The sequence below is a fragment of the Tetrao urogallus genome, assembly GCF_951394365.1.
Source record: "Tetrao urogallus genome assembly, chromosome: 10".
NCBI lineage: Eukaryota > Metazoa > Chordata > Aves > Galliformes > Phasianidae > Tetrao > Tetrao urogallus.
In genome coordinates this window covers 6,058,606-6,085,046 of record NC_136823.1, presented here as the reverse complement: position 1 = coordinate 6,085,046, position 26,441 = coordinate 6,058,606, and the positions used below count along the sequence as shown (strand labels likewise).

Genomic DNA, 26,441 nt, shown 5'->3' with positions numbered 1-26,441 from the left:
ATTCCTATGTAATGACTTCCCACTGTTTAACAGTACCAACATTGTCTGTGTCATCAATGAAAACAGACAAATCACATTAAATAAAGATTTCAGATAAGAAATGTTTGTTTTACTTTACTATGACATTTAAGAGTTCTGGATAAAATGGAAAGACCACAAAATTCACACCACTGTGCAATGAGGTTTTGTATGAAACCTTTGTGCAGATCAAAAAAATCAGCGTGTCCAAGACTGAGAAACACTTCACATTCTACTGCTCAAAGGAAGTAGGGCATTGCACTTTACACATCACTTGCCCCTACCTGCCTGTTCTTAAGCTCTCTGCTAACCCTAGCCTGAACACTTCCAAAGGCTCACCTTCATCAATTCCAATTAACATATTTCCCACCCTGCAGTTAGTGTTGTTCACTACACAAGATAGGCTAAGTCAGGACGTGGATAGAAAAAGTCTAGAGCCATTGAGATACATCAACAAGCAGCTTCAACATTTACGTTTTTGCCACGTGAAGACTCCATGTGGAAAAATTCATCTTTCAGTGCACTGAGGTCACCTATAAAACGCAGATTTAGATATCAACTACCCTGGAAGAACAGTGACTAATTCTTGCAATTAGTACCTGTTGTCTGCTTCTCAAACTGTAGGCACTGAGCTGAGTTAGCAGCAGCTCAGGAGCTTGTGCTACTGCAGGGATTCTGGCACACAAGATGGAACACTGGGCATACAGATATGTGAATGGTGAGCAGCTTCGTGTGCTGGCACAGATTCTAATGAAAGCAGCAAGATTTTTCTCTGCTTTGAAGTTTTTCAAATACTTCTCTACATTAAATGTACCTTTAAACAGGATATTTAGAGGTGTTTCTTAAATCCTTAAAACTGGGACAGAACAGAAATTCTGAAGTAAAACAAACAAACTTCTGCTTGCATATTCTTGTAAATCCTAGGGATTCACAGGGACTGAAACATTTAGGATACGACTTTTTCATCTAAGCTCAGCTTCAGATGTGCAGGTGCAACTCATTAATGTATTGGATTTGCACTTATGCTGAGGCTGGAATTTTTTAATCTACCTTTACTTTGTGGACAGTTGGTGTGTATGGGTTATGTCATGTCAACTCCCAGTGAGGGCAGATTTTGATCTCCCAGTAACTTCACAGAGGTGCAGTGATACAAACTTTGATTAAAAAAGAAAAAAAAAGATTTTGCCAAACTTCTTTAATGCTGGGAACACTGGGATCACTCTCAGAGGAATCTACTTGCTTATGTTGGATCTTTGGAGTCTCTGATAGCTTTGCAGTCAGCTCTCCCTGAAGCATGTTTCAGTGGCAGGGGCAAGAACAACAGATGGATGAACTGCAGCTAGCGTAATACATTGTTCACATTACTTTGCACCCATCCTCCTTTTCTTAATGAGTTCAAACCTGGCACCCTTGCTCAGACCAGATGCTACTGATAGCAGCAGTGTTATCAATGGCTGAAGTAGCAGCCATTCAAACTGGAAAGTAAACACGCCATTTAACAGTACAGATAATCGCTGCCTTTAGCACTTGCCAAATGGAATACAAACACATTTAGATACTTTGCTCTTCTATTTATCTGCAACTCCACAGATGTGCACAGAACTCAGAAACAAAAATATGTACTCTGCTCGCATGAGAGGAAGAAGAAACCTTATTAAAAGGCTTTGCTCTGATTAGATTTTGAGGAAAGGGAGGAAGAAATCCTTCTCCCTGTGCTACCATGGTATGTTGCAGTCTATCAATAACTTACATCAAAAAATAAAACAGTTTGCAGTTTCTTGGACATTCCATTAACTGGAAAATCATCTAATTTATTCCAAAAGGCTGCTCCCTACATCAGTACTACATGATTGGTTTTGACTTACGTACCTGCAAATATCACCATCCACTCCACTGATAGGAGTTTCTGTGCACTCCCCGTTATCTATAGCCCACTGCTGTCCAGCTCCACAGCAGCTCTCAATCAGTTCCTTTGTAGAACCTGTACAAAACACACACAGTGAATATTTGGTGTAGAATGTATTGTGTTTGGCTCTGCTTTCTTAGTTGAGAAGATATTTTAAATAACAACGGGTCCGGATTTTTATACATTTTATTTGATCGTATGCAAAACAATTTCTTGTTAAAATATCAAAGAATTACATGATATTAGCAAGGAAAGGAAACAGAGTTCTCAGTAAGTGGCTGTCTGCTCACTGACTCTGTTTGAATCAACAGAATTTGGCCTTAATCAACCTTGGAGTATCCAAGCTCAAGCCTAACTGTACTCAGCTGCATTCTTAGAAGACGGAAATCCAAGTAACTTAAAATAGAAACTTGCATTCATTCTTACATATCATTAATATTACTTACACTAAAATCCACTGGACTGGATTTTAATCTGCAGTGTAACCCTCCTCAATACGGAATAATAACTTGGCCAATGGCCACTATCATAACATAATTCTTAACGTGCTGGAATTGTATGCATACTACTGCAAGAGATATTTTAGTAGTACGTGGTGTGCTTAGTTATATATCATACCTCGCAAATTCATTCTACTAGTGGCAGATATGGAATCACCAGCCCTCTGCCCCAGAAACACAACAAATGATCGAAAGATAACACTGATACTAGCAGTTCCTTGATAGAATGATCACCTGCTCATGTCTTTCAGTGTAGCATTAAAGAAAGAAGACAGTTTTAAATAGAAGAAAAGACATAACTGCCCTGTAGACAACTCAATCTGATGCACTTGAAAAAATAAACTGAAAAATGTTGTTTGGCCAGCTCCAACCCAGAGCACATGGCCCTGCTTCCAACTACCAGATCCCAAACTTTGGGAGCAGTTATACACTGTTGGGCAAGAATACAGTTAAGTGATTCCTTTCAGAGAGACAGGAGCCGTGCTATAAATGCTTCAGGGCTGTAATTTCACAGTATTGACATACATGTCAGCACACATAATAAAGACAGTGCTTCAGACTAAGAGGCAGTGGCACTGTGCTGACGAGTTGGAGCAGTGCCTGTTCCCTTCCATCTGAAGTGCTTTAAAATCCATTTATATGGAGATAAGGAACAATTTGTGCATGTTATTAATCCTCCCAGGCCTGTCTATGGCATGGATTGTTACTATGAAGGGGAACCAAGACAAAAGCACCCTGAAGCTGTGCCTCAAGTTGAGATGTAGACGCGTGGAACGACATAATTCCAAGGTCATCCCTCAGCCTCTTTATAAGTTAATCTCTCCCGAGTCAGTTCTGCCTACAGTGGCAGAGCAGGCCTCTTTCTCTACAAGGGCTTGGGGAAAAATGACCCTGCTACAGAATGGAACTGCTGAAGATAATCTGCTCCCTGATCTATACCATTTACACCCTGATTTTTACACCAACAAAACTAAACATTTGGAAAACAGTCTCAACTAGACTGGCTTTGCACTATGTTGATCTTAATAGGGAACTAGGGAACTGCATTCAGGCTTACAGAACATCTCTGCTGCTATCCATCCTAATAGAGAACTCTCTCATCCTGCATTTATGTTAGATGGCAACCTCTCCAATAGGCCAGATTTGTTGAAGTTAGCTGAATCCTCTCTTTTGTCTGCATTTGGTATGTTGCATCATATGTATATATATATATATATATATATATAGCAATATATATATATTTAAATCTAACACAAGTATAAATGTTGGCTGAACTGGTTACAGTTCAGCACTTTATGTATAATCTTATAGAGCTAAATGGCCACTGGATATCAAGATCAAGGAGTTTAAATGATGTGTAGTGCTATCTTCAACATTAAGAAAGTTGGTACATCTGCAAATAATAGAAAACTCGTCAATGATAAACTATTACTTTGTACTTGCTGCAGTTAATTTAGGAGACAGTATTATATTTTGGAAACTGTAAAGTTCTCATCACCAGCATGGCTTGCTTTAGAAGAAGCAACTAGAAAAATTAAATATATATTCAAAACATGATGCTTGCTATCACAACATATCTGTTTATGAGAAAACCACTTTAGAAAACTGTATCTAAAGGAAAAAAAAAAAAAAGAGAGAAAGAAAAAGAAAGTATGCATGTTGTATTAGTGACTGAGATCTTGCGAGATAAAAATGAGCAAGTTGCATTTCCTTTGGCATGCCTATGAGGTTCATTTTGCACACACTGTAGCTGTGCCATAACAGTCCTGAGCACAACGGAGAGGAGCAGCTCTGAGCACTCCAGTTGCCAGATGGAGCCCTGCTGGGGATGGTCTCGCCATATGCCTGTGCCACAGCATGAAGGATGGGCAGGATGAGAGGAGCTCAGGGCTGAACCTGAGCTGCCTTGGAAGTGAGGGGGCTCTGCACGGCTGCTGCCAGGTGTTCTGCTTCTGCTGAGCAGCAAGGACCCAGAATCTTGCTTCCAACAAGGAGCCCACTTGGGTTACCCACTTGGGGTAAAAATATTTCCATTTTTTAATTACAGTTTCCAGTGAGAAGGGAAGATGGTCCATGGAAAATAACTTTTTGTCACTAACTCCGATGGATGGAACAGCAGCAGTCTCATGGCCCATAGCAGCAAACACTGTGCCACCTATCGCCCAGCCCTTCGGTATGCTTTGGCAGTGAATCGACCAACAGAGACTCCAGAAAAGCAGTTAACCAGTTTTAATAATGGACAAGAGGCATGGTTGTGCTTCCACAAAAAAGAAACCATGCTTTTTGCGCCCACAAAATCCAATCATGATATTCTATATGTTTACAAGAAGTGAAGAGGCACAAAAAAATTCCTGTGCACAGATCCTGAGTCTTGAAGGGGAAATGAGGCTGCACCTCACATTTTTATAAGTTTTACCTTGTTTTCTTGAAGTTTTAGGGGGAGAGGCAACCCAAAGCAGACTCAATGCTGTCCTTAAGAGGCTTGAAAGCTGTGTTACATGTAAGAGTTGCTACATGACATGAGAAGAATGATATCTGCATTCAGAGTAAGCAGAAAATACAGCTGGTACCAGATAATTACAGAACATTACTACAGAACAGTTTTTCAACACAGTTTTAATTCACTTCCTGGTAGAAACACCATTAATTTTACCAAGTGTTGAAACACATTCATAGCTACAGTGTTGCTAGTTTAAGAACACAGCAGAATTACTAATCTATATTGCACTATTCTACTTGATTTATAATTCAAATAAAAATGAGCTACTAATTCCTCACTAAAGATTCAATATCAGATTGCCTCATTGAAGTGCCATAATATTAAGCAGTCATATTTACAAAATATATTGCCTCTTGTTATGATCTTACAAATAATTAAATCTAGAATGCAGTTACAATAAAATGAACAAGCTATTGCATTTCATCTCAATCAAGAATTTAAAAAAACTGAATAATTCATAAGAGTTCTTGTAGTCATTAGCATGGATTTATGAGATTTTGATTGTACATTAGAGAGAACAAATACGTACAACTAGATACTCGCACAAGACTGAAGATCACAAACCACTGGTTGGAAACTTAAAGCTGGATGTATTACAGACTTTAAAATACCTAGAATTTCGATGGGATCTTTGTTTATCTGAGGCTTTCATGATTTAGAAGTAAATTTGCCTCTCTCATGGAAAGCAAACTCATTTGAGAAAACCATATTCCTGAATATTTGCTATACTGTGTGCATTTTCAATACTTCATGAAGTCATTTAAGAAGATACCTCTTAACAGATAATTTACTATTTATGCATTTCTTCACTGAAAAAAAAAAAAAAAAGGTAATTTATTTCAGGCTGTACTGCAAGATGGCATCATGTCTCCTCGCTTGTTTTCAATTTACTAACTTATCTTCTACAATTATCATTCTACATCACTCTAAAGATATGAAACTAAAGCACATTTTGGCCTAATCTCAAGACACTGTTTATTGACTTTTAGAGACATTTATAATTTAATGCAAATATTTACAGAAACGTTTCTCCCTCCAAAGAATTTTAACTCATCCATCTCTGTGCCTTAAAATGTCATGCTGTCCCAGCCCCCAGCCCCAACCTTATAGGCAGTGGGATGACTTCTTATTGACCTGGGGTCACATTAAGGTTTTCCATACCCATGCAGCTCTTATGTGCTGCTTCCAAGGAAGCACATGTTCAATTCAGAAAAAATCTGACATATGTGCTTTTTTAAGAACTGAAGCTCAAACATTACACTAAGGAAAACACACAGTTAAAGGTAACTAGATTATATTTTCCCTGCACAGTGAACCATAAATTTGTTAGAATAGTAAAGCAGACAAAAGAGATTTTCAAGAAACATTCCCCACCAAATTTTATTCCCCAGTATTCACAAACTATGCTCCATGAATTGTGAAACATCAGCCAGCTGTATGGCTGATCAAGCAGGAAAAGAATATTTCAGCTTTTCTTTTTTTCCAGAGGTTTTTGACATTAAATCAAGTTTTACTGATTTCAGCTTCACCTGAATTTCCACTCAGAGCACTAACACAATTTAACACCTCTGATTTCTTCCATTCTTACTTGGGTTTTGCAGAACATTTGCACCAATGAATCACTCCAGTCATGCAGATACCCATTCTTTCAGCAAATGCCCAGACTCACTGACTGAGCTGTTACTATATTCTTGTCCACCATTCCCCTGCTCACAATGGTGGTTTTTTTGTCTACCCAGCACAAGGCAGATGAACCTTAAGTCTTCTGCTTTTCCTCAGGGCAGATGAACCTTCATAGCTTTTCCTCACGATCACACCAACCAACTCATCCACCTCTCCACTCAAGAGCAGCACACGCATTACATTTTGGCTATTAGCTTTAACATTACCCAGATTTCATTCATTTAAAGTAAGCAATGATTTCCCTCCCTACTAAAAATAACTGTAGGAACCATAACACATTAAAGAGCTTTAGATGATAATTACAGTCAACAGAGAGATAAGCATACATATTGCAGGGGCTTGGTACATCCATTCGATCCAAGACACAGCTCAACTTTAATGGTAACACTGTTCACAAATAAAGATTTCCATTATATAAAGTCACTGCCCCATGTTCCAGATGAAGCACAAATCACTGAGATGAGCAGCATTTCAGAGGCTGAGCAACGTGTTGGGCCCTGACTCCAAGCAGCTCTCTCCTTAACACTGGCTTTAATTTATGCTGCTAATTGCTGGACTCAGGCACTCGTGTGAAAGAGGCAACAGTCACAACTGAGCTTAGTGCTTGTTCTTTTAATGAAGCATGCTGTTCAGCTGCTATAGCAGAGGAAAACAATATTCCTTAAAATTATTGTACTCACTTTTTGGGGGAAAATAAAAACAACAACAAAAATGTAATCAGAAAACAAACAAGAAAGAAATGAAATAAGGAAATTAGTTTGTGCGCTATGAGTAACAACAAGGATGTAGAGCCTTCCAGAAAATAAGAACTCAAATTAGAACACGTTTTCATTTTGAAGGACCTCATTGCTCATCCAGACGGGAACCTGACAGCCGCAGCCCTTAAGCTGGAAAGAAATGTTGAAAAAGCAACTGCACAAACTGCCCATCTGCACACAGGGCATAAACCAGCCACAGCCACATCACCTGCAGCAGGCCAAGGGAACAGCCCAGCTGCTGGGTGCAGGCAGTCAGTGGGTCTGTCCAGTGACACCCATGACTTCCTCAGTGGCCAGGCACAAAGGCTGGCTCCCGATTCACTGGAGTACAGCACCAGCGTTTATTAACATCTTATTTGGTGTCAAAGCTCATCTGGTGGGATAGATTGCCTCTAATCATTGTCACTCACCAGAAATGAGTGCAAAAGGACCGAAACACCATTAGCTCAGAACAGGAGTGGTTTCCACCGCCTTTACATCAGCACACGTGGCTGAGGAGGGGATCAAAGCACAGTGATGCTTTTCCTGCCTAGCCAATGCTCAGGACTTGCTTCCCTCTTCATTATTAAAAGAAAAAAGTGCTAAGACTTTTATAGCTTTATGTCTATCTCCCCTTTTAAAAGAAAGGATATCTATAGACCTGTATACACATATCACAAGAATTATTTGCTTGCACAGGAGAAATAAGGCATTGTATTTCTTTATCAAATAATTTTCTGAGAACATAAAATCATATATTACAGCAAATAAAGAAGAACTTCAGACAATGATTAACTTCAAGCAGTTTTTGAAATACTGAAAAATACATGTTTGCAGTGGGACTTTTATCCTCTCCAACTTCTTCCTCATTTAAAGATTTAATAAATAAAAAAATGTACTCTAGCTTTAGCTCCTAATAGGTTGTCATTTCTTATCTTATCAATAGTTTGAGAGACTTTATTAAATTCCCTCATTGAATTTCACCATTTGGTTGTGTGGTGTAACATGTTCTTCTCTTGATTTATCTGAGACAGCTAAGAAGACATTTTCATGGAGGAAAGGTAAAGTGGAGAAGAACATTTGTCTTGGCAAAAATAGGGGAGGGAGGGAAGGGTGACAACACAGCCCTAAATCCAGCTGCTTTCACTTGAAACAGAACTATCACTTACATCATGAGGACTGGTTAAGCTTTCTTCAGGACCCGTTCCCAGATACATTAGTGTAGAGGTCATTCCGTGCAGCTTACTGCAGGCTCCTCAAAATCACTCTGTTCAGGAGCATACTTGACCCTAAATCTTACTGAAATGAAAGTTGCTCCTGAGTGTTTCCATGACCAAACCCTCAGTTAGCCCATTGGTGGGGAGGAGGTTTAACCCACCTGTGCTCATTAGGCTTTTAGGCTCCTCTCATTGCAAATAACAAATAAAGCAGATTGCAAGAAAAATATAGGCTGAGCTGACAGTTCAACACACATCTCATGGCTTCAGTCCAGTTCCTAATCCTTCTCTCCTCTTTTCCATCATCTTCTTCCATTCCTACCGGGCTCAATTTGCCATGCCGTCACCACAGTAATGTAAGAGTTGCCCACCACACTTGCAGCAACTTGCCTTCATTTTGAACATCGTGCAACAAAGCATGTTTCTGCCTTTTCCTACTTCCTCTTCAGTCACCTGTGTCTCTTTAGAAATCCTTCCCACCATCCACCCATGTTCCTGTTATATTGCCTTTACTCCTTGGGAGGCATCTGCTTTCCATTTCAATCTGAAAACGCTCTGTTTCCTACATTATTCTTTTTTCATAAATTCCTTATGCTGGCTTGCTTGGCAAAATATGAAGAGTTGTGTCTGCCCAAAGGCACAATGAAAAACTGGATAAAACAAACTGAATGTTCTCATTTTACTATGCACTGTACAATACAGACATACATCAACATAACCTCGGCCAGGATTGTTTGGCAGATTTTGTTCAAAGTGTGAATGAACAGCAACCTTATATTCCCTCTGGCTTTAGTTCTGGATAATCCTAGTAAGTCAAAACTTGCATTACCTGTGCCAGAGGTCAGATAATGTAGACTATGTTTGGTCTTTAATGTTTCCATGACAGCGCCCTTTATTAGATCCAGGTTGAAAGGGGGGAGGGGTCCCAAAAAACCTAGCTACATACATTCTTTAACCTTTCCTCACCGGCTGAAAACTTAAACAATTTCTTTCTGCCTTTAAAAATTTGACTTATTTGGATTTATCCTTCTGTCATTGAATTTAAAGTGCAGCAGCTCATACACAATCATCCTTCAATTAGCTACTACAGTAACTCAAAGGAGGTGTAATGTTTCTTGCCCTTCAGAGTAGCCTCGGCTGTATTTACCTCCTCAAGGTTTTTTCCCCAGATATTGCACAGAGTGTATTTGTGCTGTCTGTTAGCTTTCAAAAGAGCTGGGGCTAGGGAAAGCCTGGTTCTGATTATTCTTGCAATTCCCGTGTAGAGAATTTTATCTTGGGTAAAGAATGCTCTTTGCGTGCTCCTTTTTGTGGCTGGGTAGGCTCCTTCCTTCAAAGCTGGCATTTCCACCAGTCCTACCAAATTTAAAGTTAAAATTAAGAGGTGTAGGACTAATGATGTAGTCAGGGACAGACTGCCAGAGCACTTGGGAAACTTGGGTAGGATCACTTAATCTACTGTTTAGTAATGAAAGCACTTTCAAACGTGTTCTTAGATAAAGATTGACCTGAGGTTGTAATGGTAAATAAATTACAGAAAAAAATGCCCCCTTATTATTTTAAATTAAAAAATATATATATTAAAAAAGCAAACAAAAATAAAGAAGCAAATGTATGTGTATGTTAGGTTTTAATTTCAGGCTATGTGCTCTCCTACTTCTGTGTGTTAAAATCATTTATTTCACCAAGCAACTGTTAAAACCCCCACACTGTTCTTGTAGGGACAGCCACCCATCAAGACACACTGATGCATGAGAATGTAACAGTGAAAAATGTCTGGGGTCTATGGACTGGGACAAGGACAAACCAAACTACTTTGCTATTCTGGAGTTCAGTTCCCTAAAAGTGCCAGCAAAGCTTAATTGCAAAGAGCCAAAGCACAAGGGAGCTCATTACAAAGAGTCACATGAGGCCAAACCCACAGTCCCTCATCTTTTGTGATGCAGTTGTAGGCTGTCAGGTAATCAGGTAGTTGTATTCTGAAAACAAACAAACATCCCAAGCGGATAACCAAGCTTTATCTGCTTTGATCAGGACACCTGCACACAGCACGGACTCTGAATACGCACTGAGCAACATTGCAGGAGACCCTGTGCAGAAACTGTTCACCATAAGCACTCTTAGATTATTTTGTGGAAAAAAGGCCAAAATTTTCTCTCTTCACAACCAACTCATGCGAAGAAGAAAAAAAAAGTGAAGTCTATCATAGAAGCCATTCACTGTGAATTGAATGCTCATCTCTATTAAGAACCACGCTGAAACAAACCGGGGAGATGCATTCACTGACTCATCACCAGCTGCTGGTGTCAGCTCATTTTCTCCGCTACATTTTTCAATACAACTTTGAAAGTAACTTAATAAAGTACATTAACAGCATACACAGCAGGCCCAGCCAAGCAGCCTTGCACACCTTCAGAAGGTTAGAAACGGTGAGATTACATACTTCAGGAGCCTGCCTGCTACCCATGAAGCACATGCCCTCCATCTCTCTCAGAACACAGCTGAGGATTGCTCACCAAAAAATTCAGAACGTAGGAGTAAGGAAACCACTGAGTTTCTAATTAGTGCATAGGGATCCTTAAACTGAGCAGAAGAGTCGTAGGGCTCCAGCCTTCCTTATTTGGGTATCCTACTGTACTCCTTGCTAGTCCTTGTCAGGTTTATAATTATAAATTAGATTGTTTATTTATTTTATGGTGTTCTGAAGAGCTCTCTCATTTCCTTTGGCTTTTCTTTATGAAGTTCTGCAATCAGTGTTTGTGCAAGACTTTCAGCAATAATGATGGCAGCCCAGGGCATTTCCTGGATTAATGATGGGCTGGAAGAGCTGATGGCCCACGGTTCTGCCTTGATCCATTAACCCCAAGGAGGTTTAAATTCTCCAGGAAGCACTCTGTGCCAGAGCGGTTATTGCAATGGAAATTCAGCAGGATATTTTAGTCAACAACATAACAAACTTCCTTTTATCCCCCACAAATGTAGGAGGAAACACTAATTTGGATGGGTGAATAATGATGTTCGGAATCTTTTAGGGGAATTCAGCAGCCACCAGCAGGAAGTGCATTGGTTAATTTCTCTTTTGCTATGCAATATGCATCAGATTTTTAGAAATTAAAGATTTGGGATTTTCAAGTTGTAAACGAAGCACCTTGTTTGATATTGCTACTGTGGTTTTACAGGGGAGGCACTGTGTGACTCATTTTGCTCATCTCCAGGCTAAGCGACCTGCTCACCCTGTTGCAGAACTGTGTGTCCCCACTGAGCCTTTGGCCACCACATACTGAAAGAAATGCAATGACACAGAGAGTTTAATTCTCTCTTGTCAAAAAGTAATGCCTCCCACATCACACACAAAACTCACATTTTTTGTTTCACCTCCATTTTGCTGATTCAAATGAGCAAGTCGTGCTTCTTTCTGCTCATCAAGAAAAAAGATACCACTGTATATTTGCAAGCACTGTTCCTGAAGTCACCTTGAAATAAGGTCACTATTACTGCAAGCTGTGGCAAAGGTGGATGTTTTCACTTAACTCTGTAGGGTTTTGACCAGCACCCAAGGCAGCCTACAAGACATATCTGATCTTTATTGAAAGGAGAGCACAAAGCCCTTCAATATGCAAAATAACTTATAAGCATGTCTATTTTACAGTAAGTCCTTAGTTCCATGGCACTCATAAAGCTTGTCCACATGGTGAATGAAGCCCTTTGCTTACTCAAGTCCTGTACAAGGCACAGTGGGAACAAGTATGACAGTGCTTCCTATAGGAAACATTCAACAAATTAACATCTGTCTCCTTCAAAGCATGAAATAAACATAAGAATGCTGTGAATTGATTAGAATTTCATTAGCTGACAGCTTCTATCTGTCTCTCCAGAAACTACTTCTTCAGCAGACTCAGCATTTTATGGATTCTGTGAGCTGTAGAGATAGCTGCCATGCTTTTCCTTCTCAAGATTTTACATGCACATTGATTTAAACAAGCACAAACACAGCTGGAAAGGCTCTAGCTTGGCCACACAGTCAGTAAGAGCTGAGATCCTGGCCAGCCCCGCAGGGCTGAGTGCTGCAGAAGCACTGGTGCAGGCTCAGCACCCTGCACACAGCACCTGAGATGGCTGCAAGTTAACTCTCAGCTGGAACTGCATCTGCTGCAATGGACTCTGGCTACACTTCCTACTTGGAAACTACGGACTGCAGCCAATTTTAAAGGAATTTACATTCCTGAACATACTTTACTTTGGAACCAGAGATGAAGAGAGAGAAAAGGGACTGACTTGTGAAGAGCTCTGTGATTTGAATGTTTTGGAACATTGAGGAAAAGATGGCAAATTCTAATGATGGGTGGAGGAGTCTTCTCACCTCTCCCACAAAGACTCTATACAGTTACTGTGAGAGACATCCAAAAGAGAGAGAACAAGAGAATATTTTAAAAAAAAGGCAGAACTTCATATACTGCTTCAGCTATATATTTCCAAAATACCGGGTTTGTAACTTGTACACAAGAAAGTAAAGAGTCAAGTGTTCTTTTTCTTTCCTTTCTGATATTCGAACATGAGCTGGGAAAGCAACATCTATCTATGGACAGCAATAGTTCAGGGTGACAAAACAGAAGGTAGATAAGGGAGATGATGGAGAACAGAAGTAGGTGAAAATCAAAGCAGGGGAGTAGTCTTAATGGTCTGTTCAAAGATCAAATTATAGCTAAATGATAACATTAGGATGGTTCAATTTTGAAAATTATTGTCCACATTTCTTGTTCCAGTCAGCCTACTAATAGGTAGTAATATGTGTAGGGTTTTAGTTCTGTATCAGAGGCTGTTGGCTATACGATCTACACAAAGCAATTCTCAGTGATAGAAACCTCTTGGGGGAGCACTTAAGAAAGGAACTAAGTGTCTATATACTGAAAGCCAGAAAAATCTGGATGTAGCTGCAAATGGAAAATAACTTGCTGAGTCATAACCCAAGAAACTGGGATCTGGGAAGGGGTTGAAACATCAGGCTCTTAGTGGCTGAGAGACTGTGGAGTACTACCAAATCATGCAAGTCCACGTAGACAAGCACAATGCTTAGGAAGATAAGGATCCCTTATAATATTCTTTGAATTCTGGTTGTTGTTAGCTTAACAACTGTGCTCCCTTAGCTGAATTAGCCAATAGTTCCAAATGGGACATTGCTCATTTATAGTCCCATTCTGCAAGATGTTGATGCAGAGTCAAGCTTTGTAATGTTTGCATGTGTTTAAAATAAAAGATTTTCTATCACCTCTCTAGAGTTGTCAGTGGCCAAATAATTTCTAAGGAAAATGAGTACAATCCTTACATCTTCACTTAGAAGCCCATGTTTTTCTGGATGAAGGAAAAATACACTCACAGCCCAATAAAACACAAGTAATATCTTCATGTAATCCCAGTAATTACTTCATACAAAGCTTCTTGTATGCTCAAGAGCTACAAGCACGATCACAGTAACCACTGACATCATTAAAAGCCAGTTACATAGACTGCCTTCACTCTAAAAGCGGCTCCGCAGTCTGAGCTTGGTCTCAAGTGTGTGGTTACCACCTTACTGTGCTTCAGTCATCCAGCTGCATTACCACCCTTGGAATCAAAAGGATGTATTTATAACCCGCACAGCGACCAAAAAGCACTGGGCAGGTATTTTCTTCAGTGCTTTTAGTTCCTTCATCAATACACTTCCTGAGAAACAGGTTCTCTAAGCAAGGTCAGAGCACCAGAAGACGAGTGAAAGATAAACTCACCCCCTCCCATTCTTTTAATAGAACCAGGACAAGGAGAGAAACATCTCAGTGCCGAGTTCTCATATGCTGTCTAGGCACACTGGCTGTACTATTTATACACACTGACATCATTCTGTGTAAGGCACTGTAATGCAGATTTTTAATTCTGTAGCTGACAACCTGATTTATTTTGTTAGTTACGTACATGAAGGTACTCAGCAAAAAATAGCTCTTTTACAAACTACCCCATAGAAGCAGTGCTCTACACATAATAGCAGGATTCTCAGACACTTTTAAATGATGACTTCTCTCTGAGGTCTAATCTGCTTTTCCTTGCATTTGCCAATTACACCTTTATATGCTGTGTCTGCAGTCTCAAATGGATTTGAAATAAAGCTTAAAAGCCAAATACAACACTACAGAGTATCCAAAGGAAATCCATAGCACTTAGGAGGGTACCAGCAGCATCCCCTTATGTTCTCTCCCTGATTTTCCTCTGCAGATGCAACTTCACTCCAACTTCTCATTTTCAGAAAGGCCTATGAGGATCCACGCAGCATATCCTGCACATCCCGGAGGGGATCTTGGTGGTGGGAAAGGAGGTGAGGTTCTGTGGCAAGGACCCTCCTCACCTTCAGAAGGCCCCAGCTCACATTAAAAACAAGTAAATCAGTAAGCCCAATACCTGACTAACTTGTGTGAGCAGAAATCCTCTTATAAAGCGCTCAGCAGGGAGCACAGTGGGAGCAATGTGTGACACAGAGCAGGATGGGACAGCACGTTCTTCTCAATGGCTGGGCACCAGCCAGATCCCTCCCCCAGCAAGGAATGTATCTTTCTTCATCAAGGAGAGGTTCAGCTTTGAATCTGCTGCTTCTCCCAGCCAACAAGCACTCTTTGTTAGCTGCCAGCTGTTTTCTAATCACTGGGAGACACTGGCTTGCATGTACTACAAGCACCAAGCAGGCCTGAGAGGTGGTGAATTATTCCCTCCCCAACCACGCAGTTGGAAATACGGGGTCAAATTCAGACTTCTGGTGTGGATTTGCCAATGTGGGTAAACCTGCTACAAAGAAGTGTGGAATGAAGATGGGATATATATGCCTACAGCTGAGCATTAGCACACGTCTTTACAGTGCATGGCAAACCAGGAAGAAAATAAATAAATAAAAACCAGAAATCATTATTACATCAGAGACGTGAAGCTTATAAAAAACTGAAGACAAGTGTAACAGTACCTGTTTCCAACAAAGAAGCACTCTGGGAAGTCCCAACCCAACCAGCCCAAGCTGCATTCTGTTCCAAAGGATTCTCCAGTCCTTTCCTCAGACGAGACAAAAAGCTTTCTGAGGCCTAACACCGTCCTTTTGGCTGATGTGCAGTCTCAGAGCACAGTTGAAGGGCATTCTGTAGGGGCAGCGCAGCCAAAGGCAGGAGCTGCCATGCTGGGGGGAGCCCTGGAGCTCCAGGAGAAGCACCCGCACTGAGCCACATACCCTTCAGCAAGGTTAGGACCACCAGCAGAGTTTATTGGCAAGGGTGCTCGCAGGGAGGCGTTGTTTGCTTTAAAATTCAAGTGAAATGCATTGCAACCACATTGTAATGAAAGATCGGCTATAGGGCAAAAGGCAGGAAGAAAGCTCTTGGGAACATCAGCTTTCTAGGCAGTTTGTTACAAATTCAGCTTTTGTCAACAGAAAAGCACCATCCACATGTTGGCAGGTTAGGTGTGCTCTCTCCAACCTTCTTGCTTCATCCACATTACACTGGCTATTGCAGTGATGTGCAAACAGCTGTGACCAGGAGCTGAGTGCCACTCCCATGGCACGGTACTGAGCAGATAAGAGCACTGGCAGCCCAGCTGCAGAAGCAGACACAGGTAACTACAGCACCAGTCCCCTACAACACGAAGTGATGCCATCTGAGCCCAGATGGTTTCCTTTGGCTCTTACCCTGGAAGGTTTCTACCTTTCACTACTGGTTTTCATCTCTAAGTTCCTTAGTCTTCTCCCTTTGCTGACTGCACACATACTTCCTATTTCCTCTTTTCTTATCTCCCTGAAAATGCTATCACTTTTCCTGTGTCTTTTTGGAAACACTACAACAACAGAAAATAAAATAAAATCGCTTCCCTTCTGTGTCAGGACCCCAAACAAATAACCATCCAGCAAACCCTCAATTACTGACATTATGTTGATGGGGCACCACGCTGCTTACAGGATCCATCTGCTCCCCTCAGCCCTTAGTCACTCTTAAACCCTTTTGCACATTCACTCCTTGACTCAGCAAAGCTGCCGATTGCAGTCAGGGCTCCCAGTGCTTGGAGTGCTCAAAGTGCTCTCAGCCCTGAGCTCATTCCCAGCAGGCATGGAGGGCCTGGGAAGAGGCGATCCATCACACTGCAGGCAGTACCAGCATGCGCTGTGTCCCTCTGCACCAACCAATGGATGAAATGGAAGTGATATGATACTTACATTGAATCCATACAATTGGAAAAGATTACATTCAGGTGCAGCAGTTCACTGATTTAATATGACTTTTAATCTCCACAGTGTGCACATGAACTGACTGGCACTATAACTGAGTGAATAGCATTTCAAGAAGCTGAAAGAACATGGAAAACTGAGTTAACAGCTTTCATGCATTCATAATGATTTTAAGATTACTTACATTTGCAGCATATGAGGTATAAAGCAAAACCATCTGACTTGGCATGACAATTTGTTGTTTGAGGCTAATTACTTTCCCACACCATCATCTGTTAAACTAATAATTAGTGCAACTCTATGCACTCGATTTGCAGATTATAGTTATCCAGAGAGGAAGCAATCTTAAACACTGAAAGAAGTGAAAAGAAGCCTTCTGAATACAATTTTGCTTTCTACCTTCCCTTCCTCTGTAAAATTTCTCCCATGTTACTGTTGCTGAATTGCCTAGGATTGGGGAAACTTTTGTCTCACAGCTTCCCAAGGCTTTGTGTCAATTTGCATCTAAGACAAAAAGTTGGATGACATCAGCTGTCACTGAGAATCAGTGATTAAAAAAAGATGTACAAACATCTGTACCAGGAGATTGGCACATAAAGCAAGCAAACAAACAAAACCCAAAAACTGCGAACGAGAACAATGCATTGGCATTTAAACCCAAAAGATTACATTAATCCCCAAGAGCCAACATCTGGCTTCAAACAGTCTCAGCCCAAGAGCAGCAAGAGCCCAAATTGCCCAATTCTCTGCCAACAACTTACAGATCCAACTCGAACAGTAACAGTGCCGGCAGGTAAGACTTTCTAAATGTTATTTCCATGGAATAGTTCCAAAACACTTCATGTTTAAGAAGTCAATTAAATTTGATATGTTTTCTTGACATCCAGTGATATTTGCTAAAAAGAAAGACTTGACATTTTTAACTCTTGAGGTAATATTTTCACAATCCAGGCCAACATAAGAAAAGAAGTTATAAACTGAGTTTGTGAACCATATTGCCAGCACCATCCACTCAACTGTTGCAGGAGTGCAAGTGATCCAAAACCTGACAAGGCTATACCTGCAATCAGCAATTTAAAAAGTATTCTGATAATAACTACAGTCATATCCCAGCAAATGTTCCCACTGCAATATGTCCACGTCCTCAGCAACTATTTGTATTTAACTTCTAAGGTCGGCCTGACCTGACACCAACTAGAATGACTTCCAGCTGAAGATGCTTTCCCTTCAATAAAGCCATAAATTTGAATCCTAGCAGTCTAACTCACAATAACCTCTCTTTATCCATAATCTTGAAAATCTTCCCAATGCCTTAAGAATGGCTTTGCCTGCTAAAATGAGGCATTGCTCCCATTAATGAAGTTGTTTGTAGCATGGTTGAGGTAATCTTCATTTTATCTTCATTGCACACGTGACTCTTTTCTTCCTTTGTTACCTCAGTGAAACAAATACGTCCATCACACATCACCTTTACAGAATGTTCTTGGGTTTTTTTAGATGTAGAGTCCCAGCTAACATGCAGCTTTATTTTTGTTTTGTTTTTACTATCTTAAGAAGGTCTTTTTCTTTTAATAGCGGCAGTCTCCACTTTCCAGAGCTACGGCAATGCAAGTCCCCCTCCTATCCTCCTTCTCTCATAAAGAAAAGATTATCTTTTTTTTTTTTTAATGAAAAAAACACATTCATTTTCTTTTTATAACTGGCAGGGTTTAAGGAAACTACATTAGAAGAATCATGATAAAAGATAACGCTGTGAGCGAGGTTAATATCTCCCAGTTCTCCTGGCAACAGCTCCTCTAAAAAGACTCCTCTAACAAGAAGGCTAAACTTTTAAACCAAGCTCCTGCTCCATGTCACTCTCCCAAGCAAAGTCTGCCAGCTCTCATGCCAAAGCTTTCGCTGGTGCCAAGTCACTTTGGCTGCCGAGCCAAAGGGAGAGGAGGTGCAGCACGGCTGCTACCTGCGAGGTGCCAGCAAATTCCCTCAAGTCGGATGAACAGTCAAAACACCTGGGTGCTGGGATGACCCCACGACACCAAGAGGAGCCCCAGGCACTGCTCATGTGAGGCAGGGCCCCACTGCTGGTGCCCAGTGGCACAGCCCAGGGCTGCAGCTCTGCCTGGAGCAGCCTACATCACTCCTTCCTCTGGGAAGAAGCCAGCAGATCGTCCTATCCAGGCAGAAATTATCCTTTGAGTAATCCCCACCTCTGCTAACACTGAGAAGTTCACGCAAACTGTGTGCATTGTTCACTTGATTTACTATATCTATGCAATGTGCTCCCAACTCCCCCAGGCAGACTTGGCTCAACTAGCTCTGGCTCACAGGTATGAGCATTATAGTAGTAATGATTTACTTACATAGAAGAGAAACAAGTTGCATAGTTGCAAGTTTATTTCAGCTGGCAAAAAAAACCCCAAACAAAACAACAAGACCAGCCATATGTCTCATTACATCTCATGTATGGCACTCTCTACAGCTTAATCTGATAGCTTAAAAAAATCAGAATGGCGTAGATCTGCAGTGTCTTATAGAACATGGCACTTGAATAACACTGTCAAGGTTTGTATTTATGAATAAGCCATGGACTATGGACTAAGTTGAAAATCATCTCTGGAAGACTTCTTTTGAAATATCTACCCTCCCAAAACTCTGCTTGCACAACCAGTATTTAGGACAACTAAGACTATATTTAAGTGAAGCAATAAATGTTGATAATTTTTAAATGGGTAGACCTACATCTTCTTACACAAATACTTCTCAGTGCAGAAACTGCAAGAGGAAAACACCTGTGAGATTCCTCCTCCCACAGAGGCATCTCAGAGCTCTGGAGGAAAATGAGTTTGGCTGAGCTGGTTGGGCTGATGGAATGGAGGCCATCCTCTCACCGGTTCTGCAGAACCCACAGGTGCCTGGTGCTGATTTCCTGCTTAGGGAGCTCAGGCACCCCACCCCCAGGTGCTGCCTTTACCTCACTTGTCTTCCTTCCCTCTTTCCTTCCTTCCAGAAAACTTCAGCTGAAATATGAACTGTTGGAGCATTACGTAAGTCTATTAGTTAACTAAAACTATTTTTATTCCCCCCTCACACACACAGAGTGTTGCTCATCCTGTTCCGATCACAGCAATCCTGATCACATAGGATCACAAGGCACAAAAATAATGTAAGTTCAGTGGGGAACCACTCACAGTTATTTTCTAGCAATTCTGTTTTCTTAAGGTATCAAATCTACAGTAGAAGAAAATGCCTCTAAAACAAACAAGAAAGTTTCCTCCTCTTCTGTTAGCTAATAGGGACATTTAAAATTAACTCCTTTAAAATCGAAGAAGCTGCCACAGCTGCCTGCTGCCTCGCCTAGAGATAACAAACCCACTACATCTGTAAAAACACAGACATGAAGTGACAGACTGAAGTTTTGGAGCGATACAGAAACCCACTCATCTGCTCATTAAAAGACAATTCAAAAATAAATTTCTCATCTTGTTGAATCAAATTACTAGCAAACAGTCATTAATGCCACTAAATAAATCTTGCAGCCTCAGACTCTTTAATTTCTTGATTGCATATGTAATACATACCAGGAGCTTGAGGTAATACAATAAGCAAGAGGACTGAATCACTTTTTGGCTATATAAAGAGGAGATAATTTAAAAACGTAATTTTAACAGACTGACAGCTGAGGTAACCACCTCAAGTGACAGATTTATCTCAGAACTGTCTGAGGCATGGCCCTGTGCCACAGCTCCTCATTCATGGAGGGAGTGCTGCTATCAGCATGCAACTTTACTACTCGGACTTCTCCTCAGTACGGAAATAAAACCTTTACCAAACACAACGTATGAAGCTTAAATACCTGCCAACAATATGAGGAGTGGGAAAGACAATTAAAACTAAAGATCTTCCATAGAGAATCACACAAATATGCAGCCCAGGAGTCACGTTGCCATACAACTAATAACAGCACAACTCTAAGGACCTGTGGGCCAATTCGGAGTACTTAGCTCAAGCAGTGAGGGCTCAGCAAACCAAAACAAATTGTGTATTCATGGCACTGCGCTGTGTCAGACATCAAATTCCATCAGAGGCTGAGCATGACGAGCTACCAACAGGACTCCTGGCAAACAATCTGGTGGTGTTTGACAATCAAACATTAATCATAGCATTAAACCTCAAGAAGAGCACCCTTCCAGCTAACTCTCACATGTATTCTGCCCTTAAGACACCTGTGCCTCATGCCTTCAGCCCCAGGGGCACACGAGAGTTACACGAGGCTGTGCTGCACAACAGATTCAAGATGTGAAAACGCAAAATTTGAATTTTTAACTCACAACCTTTCTTAAAACTTGATTTAAATTTGAAAGTGCAGCCAGAGCTGCCAGTCACTTGTATGCTAGAAGGAGAATGAAAGTCCTTAGCAAGGCATACATTCTCACAGCACAATAGCTTTGAGAGGGGAGGATAATGATAAAGAAGCTGACTCAGATTGGGAATAGACATCTTGAGAGCATCTGCAAAGGAGAATGGTCGAGATCTCCGCTGTGATGAGTCACCAGAGAGATGCAGGAAGTAAGGATCACTCAAAACAGGAACAATTATCACAGCAACATAATGTTGCTTAATGGGAAATTAATGTTTTATTCAAGTGATGTTTGCTGGATGTAATTCCTTGTATCCAAGCATGTCTAGAACTCCAGCTCCACCTTTTAGGCTTCGATCTGACTTTCTGCTCCATTATGTCTCCCAGAGTTGCGCAGACAACAGACTGTGCCTTCTGACAAGGAGGAAAGCTGCACAAAACAAATTGAATGTATCATACACAATGTATATGGTTTGGCTGTGGGTTTCTTGTTTTCAGTTTGTTGTTTTTTTTTTTTTTTTTTTAATACATAAATAAAAGCTTTTTAGAAGCAAACATGTATGTTATAAAAGATAAAAAAGAAGTGCTATAAAGCCTTCCATAGAGTTTGAGAAAGACCAACCCACAAAGAACACTCAGCTCCAGCCTTACCCACAAATGTAAACAGTTCAAGGGGGTTGGTTGTTGTCCACAGCCTGCAAGTAATTAAGCACTAATTCTCTACCACCTACTGAGCAAGAAATTGGAGAGGATATATGACACAATGGTAAGCATGCACTTTTTAGGCCAGGCTCAGCTGATGTATTCTGTGCATCTCCAGCATCTTCACCGGACTGGTACCGATTTGTCCTCCCATCTGAAAATTAACAGATGGAACTAGGAATTTCCAAAAGCAGAGCCACAGACTTTTATCTCAAAGTGAGAGATTTCCAGTGCAAACTGCGGTAAGTTGTCCTGGTAATTCCAGTGCCACCCACAGAGCAGAAGGATAGGAGGAAACACTTCCATTCCCTCCAGCGGGACTCATTTGCAATAGCCAAATCCTTGAAAAGACCTTCATCTCATTTCACCAAAACACGTTTGTGTTTCCACTTTACTTGCAGATTCTTTTTCACTGAAAGAAGATGAAAGGCTTAGAGGCCTTATCTGTAATTAGACACACATTTGCCACACATTCCTGGGACAAATACACTGAATTTACCTTAATGGGATGCTTTTATCTATCTGAACTACTTTAAATTTGCTGCTGCTTTGTTGCACGGTAACATCTGCAAAATAAAAATCATTCACAGCAGAGCAGCATTATGGCATTTTTTCTGAGCTTTCCAGACCTCCTGGGGCAAGAAAAAAAGAGGAAAACGTTTGAAGCTTGAAGGATTTTTCCCTTTGCAGTGTCTCCAGGCCCATGTGAACCCATGCTGGAGCTGCTCGGTGACGTCAAGCACAGCCGCGTGCTCTGAATCACCGGCTGCAGCAGCGCGAGCTTCGGCGTGACTCCTCAAACCCACTCAGGTTTCATCACTCAGGTCCAAGTTTTGCTTTGGCGGACAGACTATAAGCTTAGTCCAGACCTCTATTTTCAATTTAGACGAGTAACCATGGCAACTATGATACTATTTTAAACCATTCCTATTTAGCCGCCTCCGGGTTGAAAGTAAAATAGAAAAACGACCAAGCCCACCCTGTCACCCACCCCCCTCTGACAGCTCATAGTATGTGACAACACAGGACACACCTGCCTGCTGATTTACTTACTTAAAATTTCGACAGCACTCTGTTTACCCTTTTGTGGGTCTGAGCAAAAGAAATGCCTTAATTTGGCTTTCACGCTCTCATTTACCTGGCTCCTCTGCAGGTGTTCTTTGTCCCAGCAACCTTCCTATGAACGTGCTCCTCAGCTTGAGGGTAACCAGGTGCACAACTGAGGTCCCTCACAAAGGCAGTTTCCCTCCACTCCCAGCCACCACACCATGCCTGGGACACCCCAGGTGTGCAGCTCTATGCTGGAGCAGAGGATGGTGTTAATTTGTCTCCTCTACATGTGGGGCACAATGCTTGATAAGCAACTTAGTCACATGCTAGAGTTTCACTTTGTCCTTGTTCTATGCAATACTTGTTATGAAAGGCAGAAGTTTGTTAAATCCATCAGTTTGCATAACTGGCAGTTATGGAAGAAAAATCCAGGCAAGAACAAGCTGTGAGCAATGGTGCCCTGAAACACAGTGCCAGGTGAAGCCTGTTTACATAGTCACTGCTGTTAGCAAGCTGCAGTTAGAAACGCAGAGCCCCACACATGTTGGTTTTGCAAACCAGGACCTACTTTGCATTGCTGTGAGGATTTACTGAATCTCTGGGCTCAAAAGTTACAGAACAAACAGCTTCCTGCATCCCTAGGGGTGCCTCGTGCTGTGGCCCGACCTCCAGTTGCCAAACCTATGGGGACCTCAGCAACACTACACTTTTTCGGAACAAGACTGGATTTTCCATGTGTTTATATCTTAAGTCTTTTCATTCAGCTAGCAAGCATTCCTGCGGCACTGTGCAAACCCATGGGTAATGCTGCCAGTTAAACACTGCTGCTTACAAAACGCCGACTCTCAGTTACATAAATGGTGGCAGTGGCCACCACCACCACCACAGAGCTGACCTCTCCATTTGGGACAGCCTGACACAGGCAACATGCTTGGAAGTGCTTCAGTGTCAGGAAGAGAAGGATTTGGCTTTGGTTTGTTTTTTGTTTTCTAAAGCATGTACAAGGGACTAAAAGTTGCTCAGCAGTTTGAAAGTCAGTAACTAAGACTTTCTACCTGGGAATCAGAAAAGAAGGCAAGCAAAACAAGGGCATTTTCCAGCCTTATCTAAAGCTCCCCAACACACAGCTGGAAGTCACAGCACCTTTTAAAAAGCATTTGACACCCAACAGAGTCATGTGCCATCCATACACCAGCACTGGCTGCATTTGCACATTCATCCCGCATGTTGTGTAACTTCTGGAATGAACACCAGTTTGAAATTCTAGGCTCCAGCTCAGCCTGCATCCCTCTGCATGCAGGTACAGCTTTGTCTACTCTTCTTACTGGCTGCACACACAGTGCCAGCCCAAAGCTGCTCTGCAGGAGCTTGCATGCTGCATCTTCTCCTAATTAGATCAAGATACAGCACAGATAAAACCTCAACTTCACCCCTTCAGTCCCATGTGAGACAATGTTGATAAACCTGCTTTGTATCACTAGCTCTGCCAGAAGGAAGGGCATGAGAGCAGATAATCTGTTTTCCATTCTTGGGAGAATGGCAACACGTACCCACAGCACTGAGCATACCACAGGCTACAGTGCCAGAGATATCAGTGCTCTTTACTCCATGGCTGACTGGCATTTTCTTTGCACTGCAGCTACACTCTCTCCCTTGTATTCATCATCAGCTTTGGCAGTTTCCAGGTTCTGATGACTCTGGAGCAGATTCAAGCAGCCAAAGAAAACCTCAGCAAGGTGGCAGCAAACAGCCAGCCAAAACAAACAAGGCAGGGCTAGAAAGCCTCTCCACTTCATCTCTGAGAATAGATTCAAGCACCACTTCAGCACAGTGGCCCTCTGGCCTTCCAGAATATGGGCTAATTCCTTTATTTTGCAGCATATATATTTTTTTCTTTCTTGGCATTAAAGGATATAAAATATGAAAGTGCTGTGAAGGTTTCTGCACTAGTACAAATGCCTACTTGTGTTGCAATTGCACCAAAGTAGGGCAAGATTTGCTCCAGGAACTACAGTATTCCGACCTAGTATGAAGGCAGTACATAAGGACGATCCTCACGCTAATATATTTATGACATAACACAAATACTCTAGGCTTATCAAATATAACAATGAATTGGTCTCTCTCAATGGAAAAATAGAGCTACAGTCACCTGAAAAACTGACTTTAATCCATGTGCTTGTGGTCAGGCACATGATTAACTCCATGGGGGAGCATGGGCTTTTCCACACCAGACATAAAAAAAGCAGTGTGAACATTGGTTCTGTTGCACTAGCATGGATAGGAGAAGTCTGTTCATCCATCAACACCAGCACTTTTTTTCCTAAAGGAAAGGGTTTGCAGTGCCACATGAGAGGCACTGAGCCCCCCCTGCCTGCCATACATAAGGTGGCTCGCTCGCGACCTCGGTGCCACGTTGTGCTGTGTGCTCTCAATGCTATTGACTGCATCTCCATAAACATCCATTATCCAGACATTCAATTTGGGGAATTTACAAACAAAAAGACAAATGGCTCTAATAACGTATTTGTATAATGATCAGACATTTCACGAGGTATTTGCTTGCTATAAATTAACTGTAAGATCTGGGAGAGGAATTTGAGCCTGACAGGAAATATAACAGACAGAAGCAAATACGGGTTTTTTGCTGCAAAGAAAGCCTTGTGGAGTGAGAGCAGCTCACTTCACCAATGCACACGTGAAAGGTAAGGAGGTCTTCTTTAAAGAGGGTACTTTGTTTCCAGGATTTCTAATGGTTAACAGTTGCCCTTTACTATTTCACAGTAATATAGGAAGAAGTAATAAAACTGAAATGAGTATATACCTTACTGGAAGTAATGGGGTTAATATGGCACTGACAGAACAGGATTTGACCTTCAAAGTCTTATTTCAAGAAATGTTACTGACTCCATTTAGAAGCTGAATGGATAAACTCCCTGAAATCTCAGGGTCAGATTTCAAAACTGCATAAAGCCGCTTCACCGCACTACGAAGGGACTTCAGTGTTACCTAATAAAGGTCAGATCTCATAGCCTGTAGTGGTGCAGACAAGTAGCAGTGCAGGTGAAGCATCCCACCATCCTGCTGCAGATGAGCAGCGTGCCCCAGGCTGTGCTGGCATGCTGGGAGGTCGGCACTCACCCAAGTGAGAACAGTAACACGGTGCTGAAGGTTAAAGGTGAATCAGTTTCTGCACCAAAGAGTTTAATTAATTTAACCTTTGCACTTGAGTGTGAGAATAAATAGTAAACTTAACTGGCATCTGCTGCACCATACCAGAATTTTTCAGGATACCAATCTATTCACACTGAAAGGCAAACATTGGTCGACTCTAAAAGCTTCCACTGACTTGAACTGGTCAGTTATATCCATCAGAAACAACAAAGAAACAAGTTGTATAACTCTTTTTCATCTAGATTGGTCAACTTTCACCTAATGCCAAGGTGGTGGGAGCTTCTGCCTGTCCCACAGTGGATTCCAGGCATGCCGCAGCACAAGCTGTCTCCTGTTGTGCCTGGGGCCAAGCACAAAGGAGAAGGGGTAC

General features: G+C 41.5%; 1 protein-coding gene across 1 annotated transcript in view; it reads right to left on the bottom strand.

Annotated features, from left to right (window-relative positions):
- FBLN2 (fibulin 2) overlaps positions 1 to 26,441 on the bottom strand; it is a gene marked incomplete at its 3' end in the record, with an annotated part of 70,419 nt that overhangs the window by 32,398 nt on the left and 11,580 nt on the right. Inside the window, exon 2 of the mRNA XM_079540470.1 lies at positions 1,888 to 1,999. Coding sequence (XP_079396596.1) covers positions 1,888 to 1,999 — 112 coding nt within the window. The remainder of the gene's footprint in view (positions 1 to 1,887; positions 2,000 to 26,441) is intronic.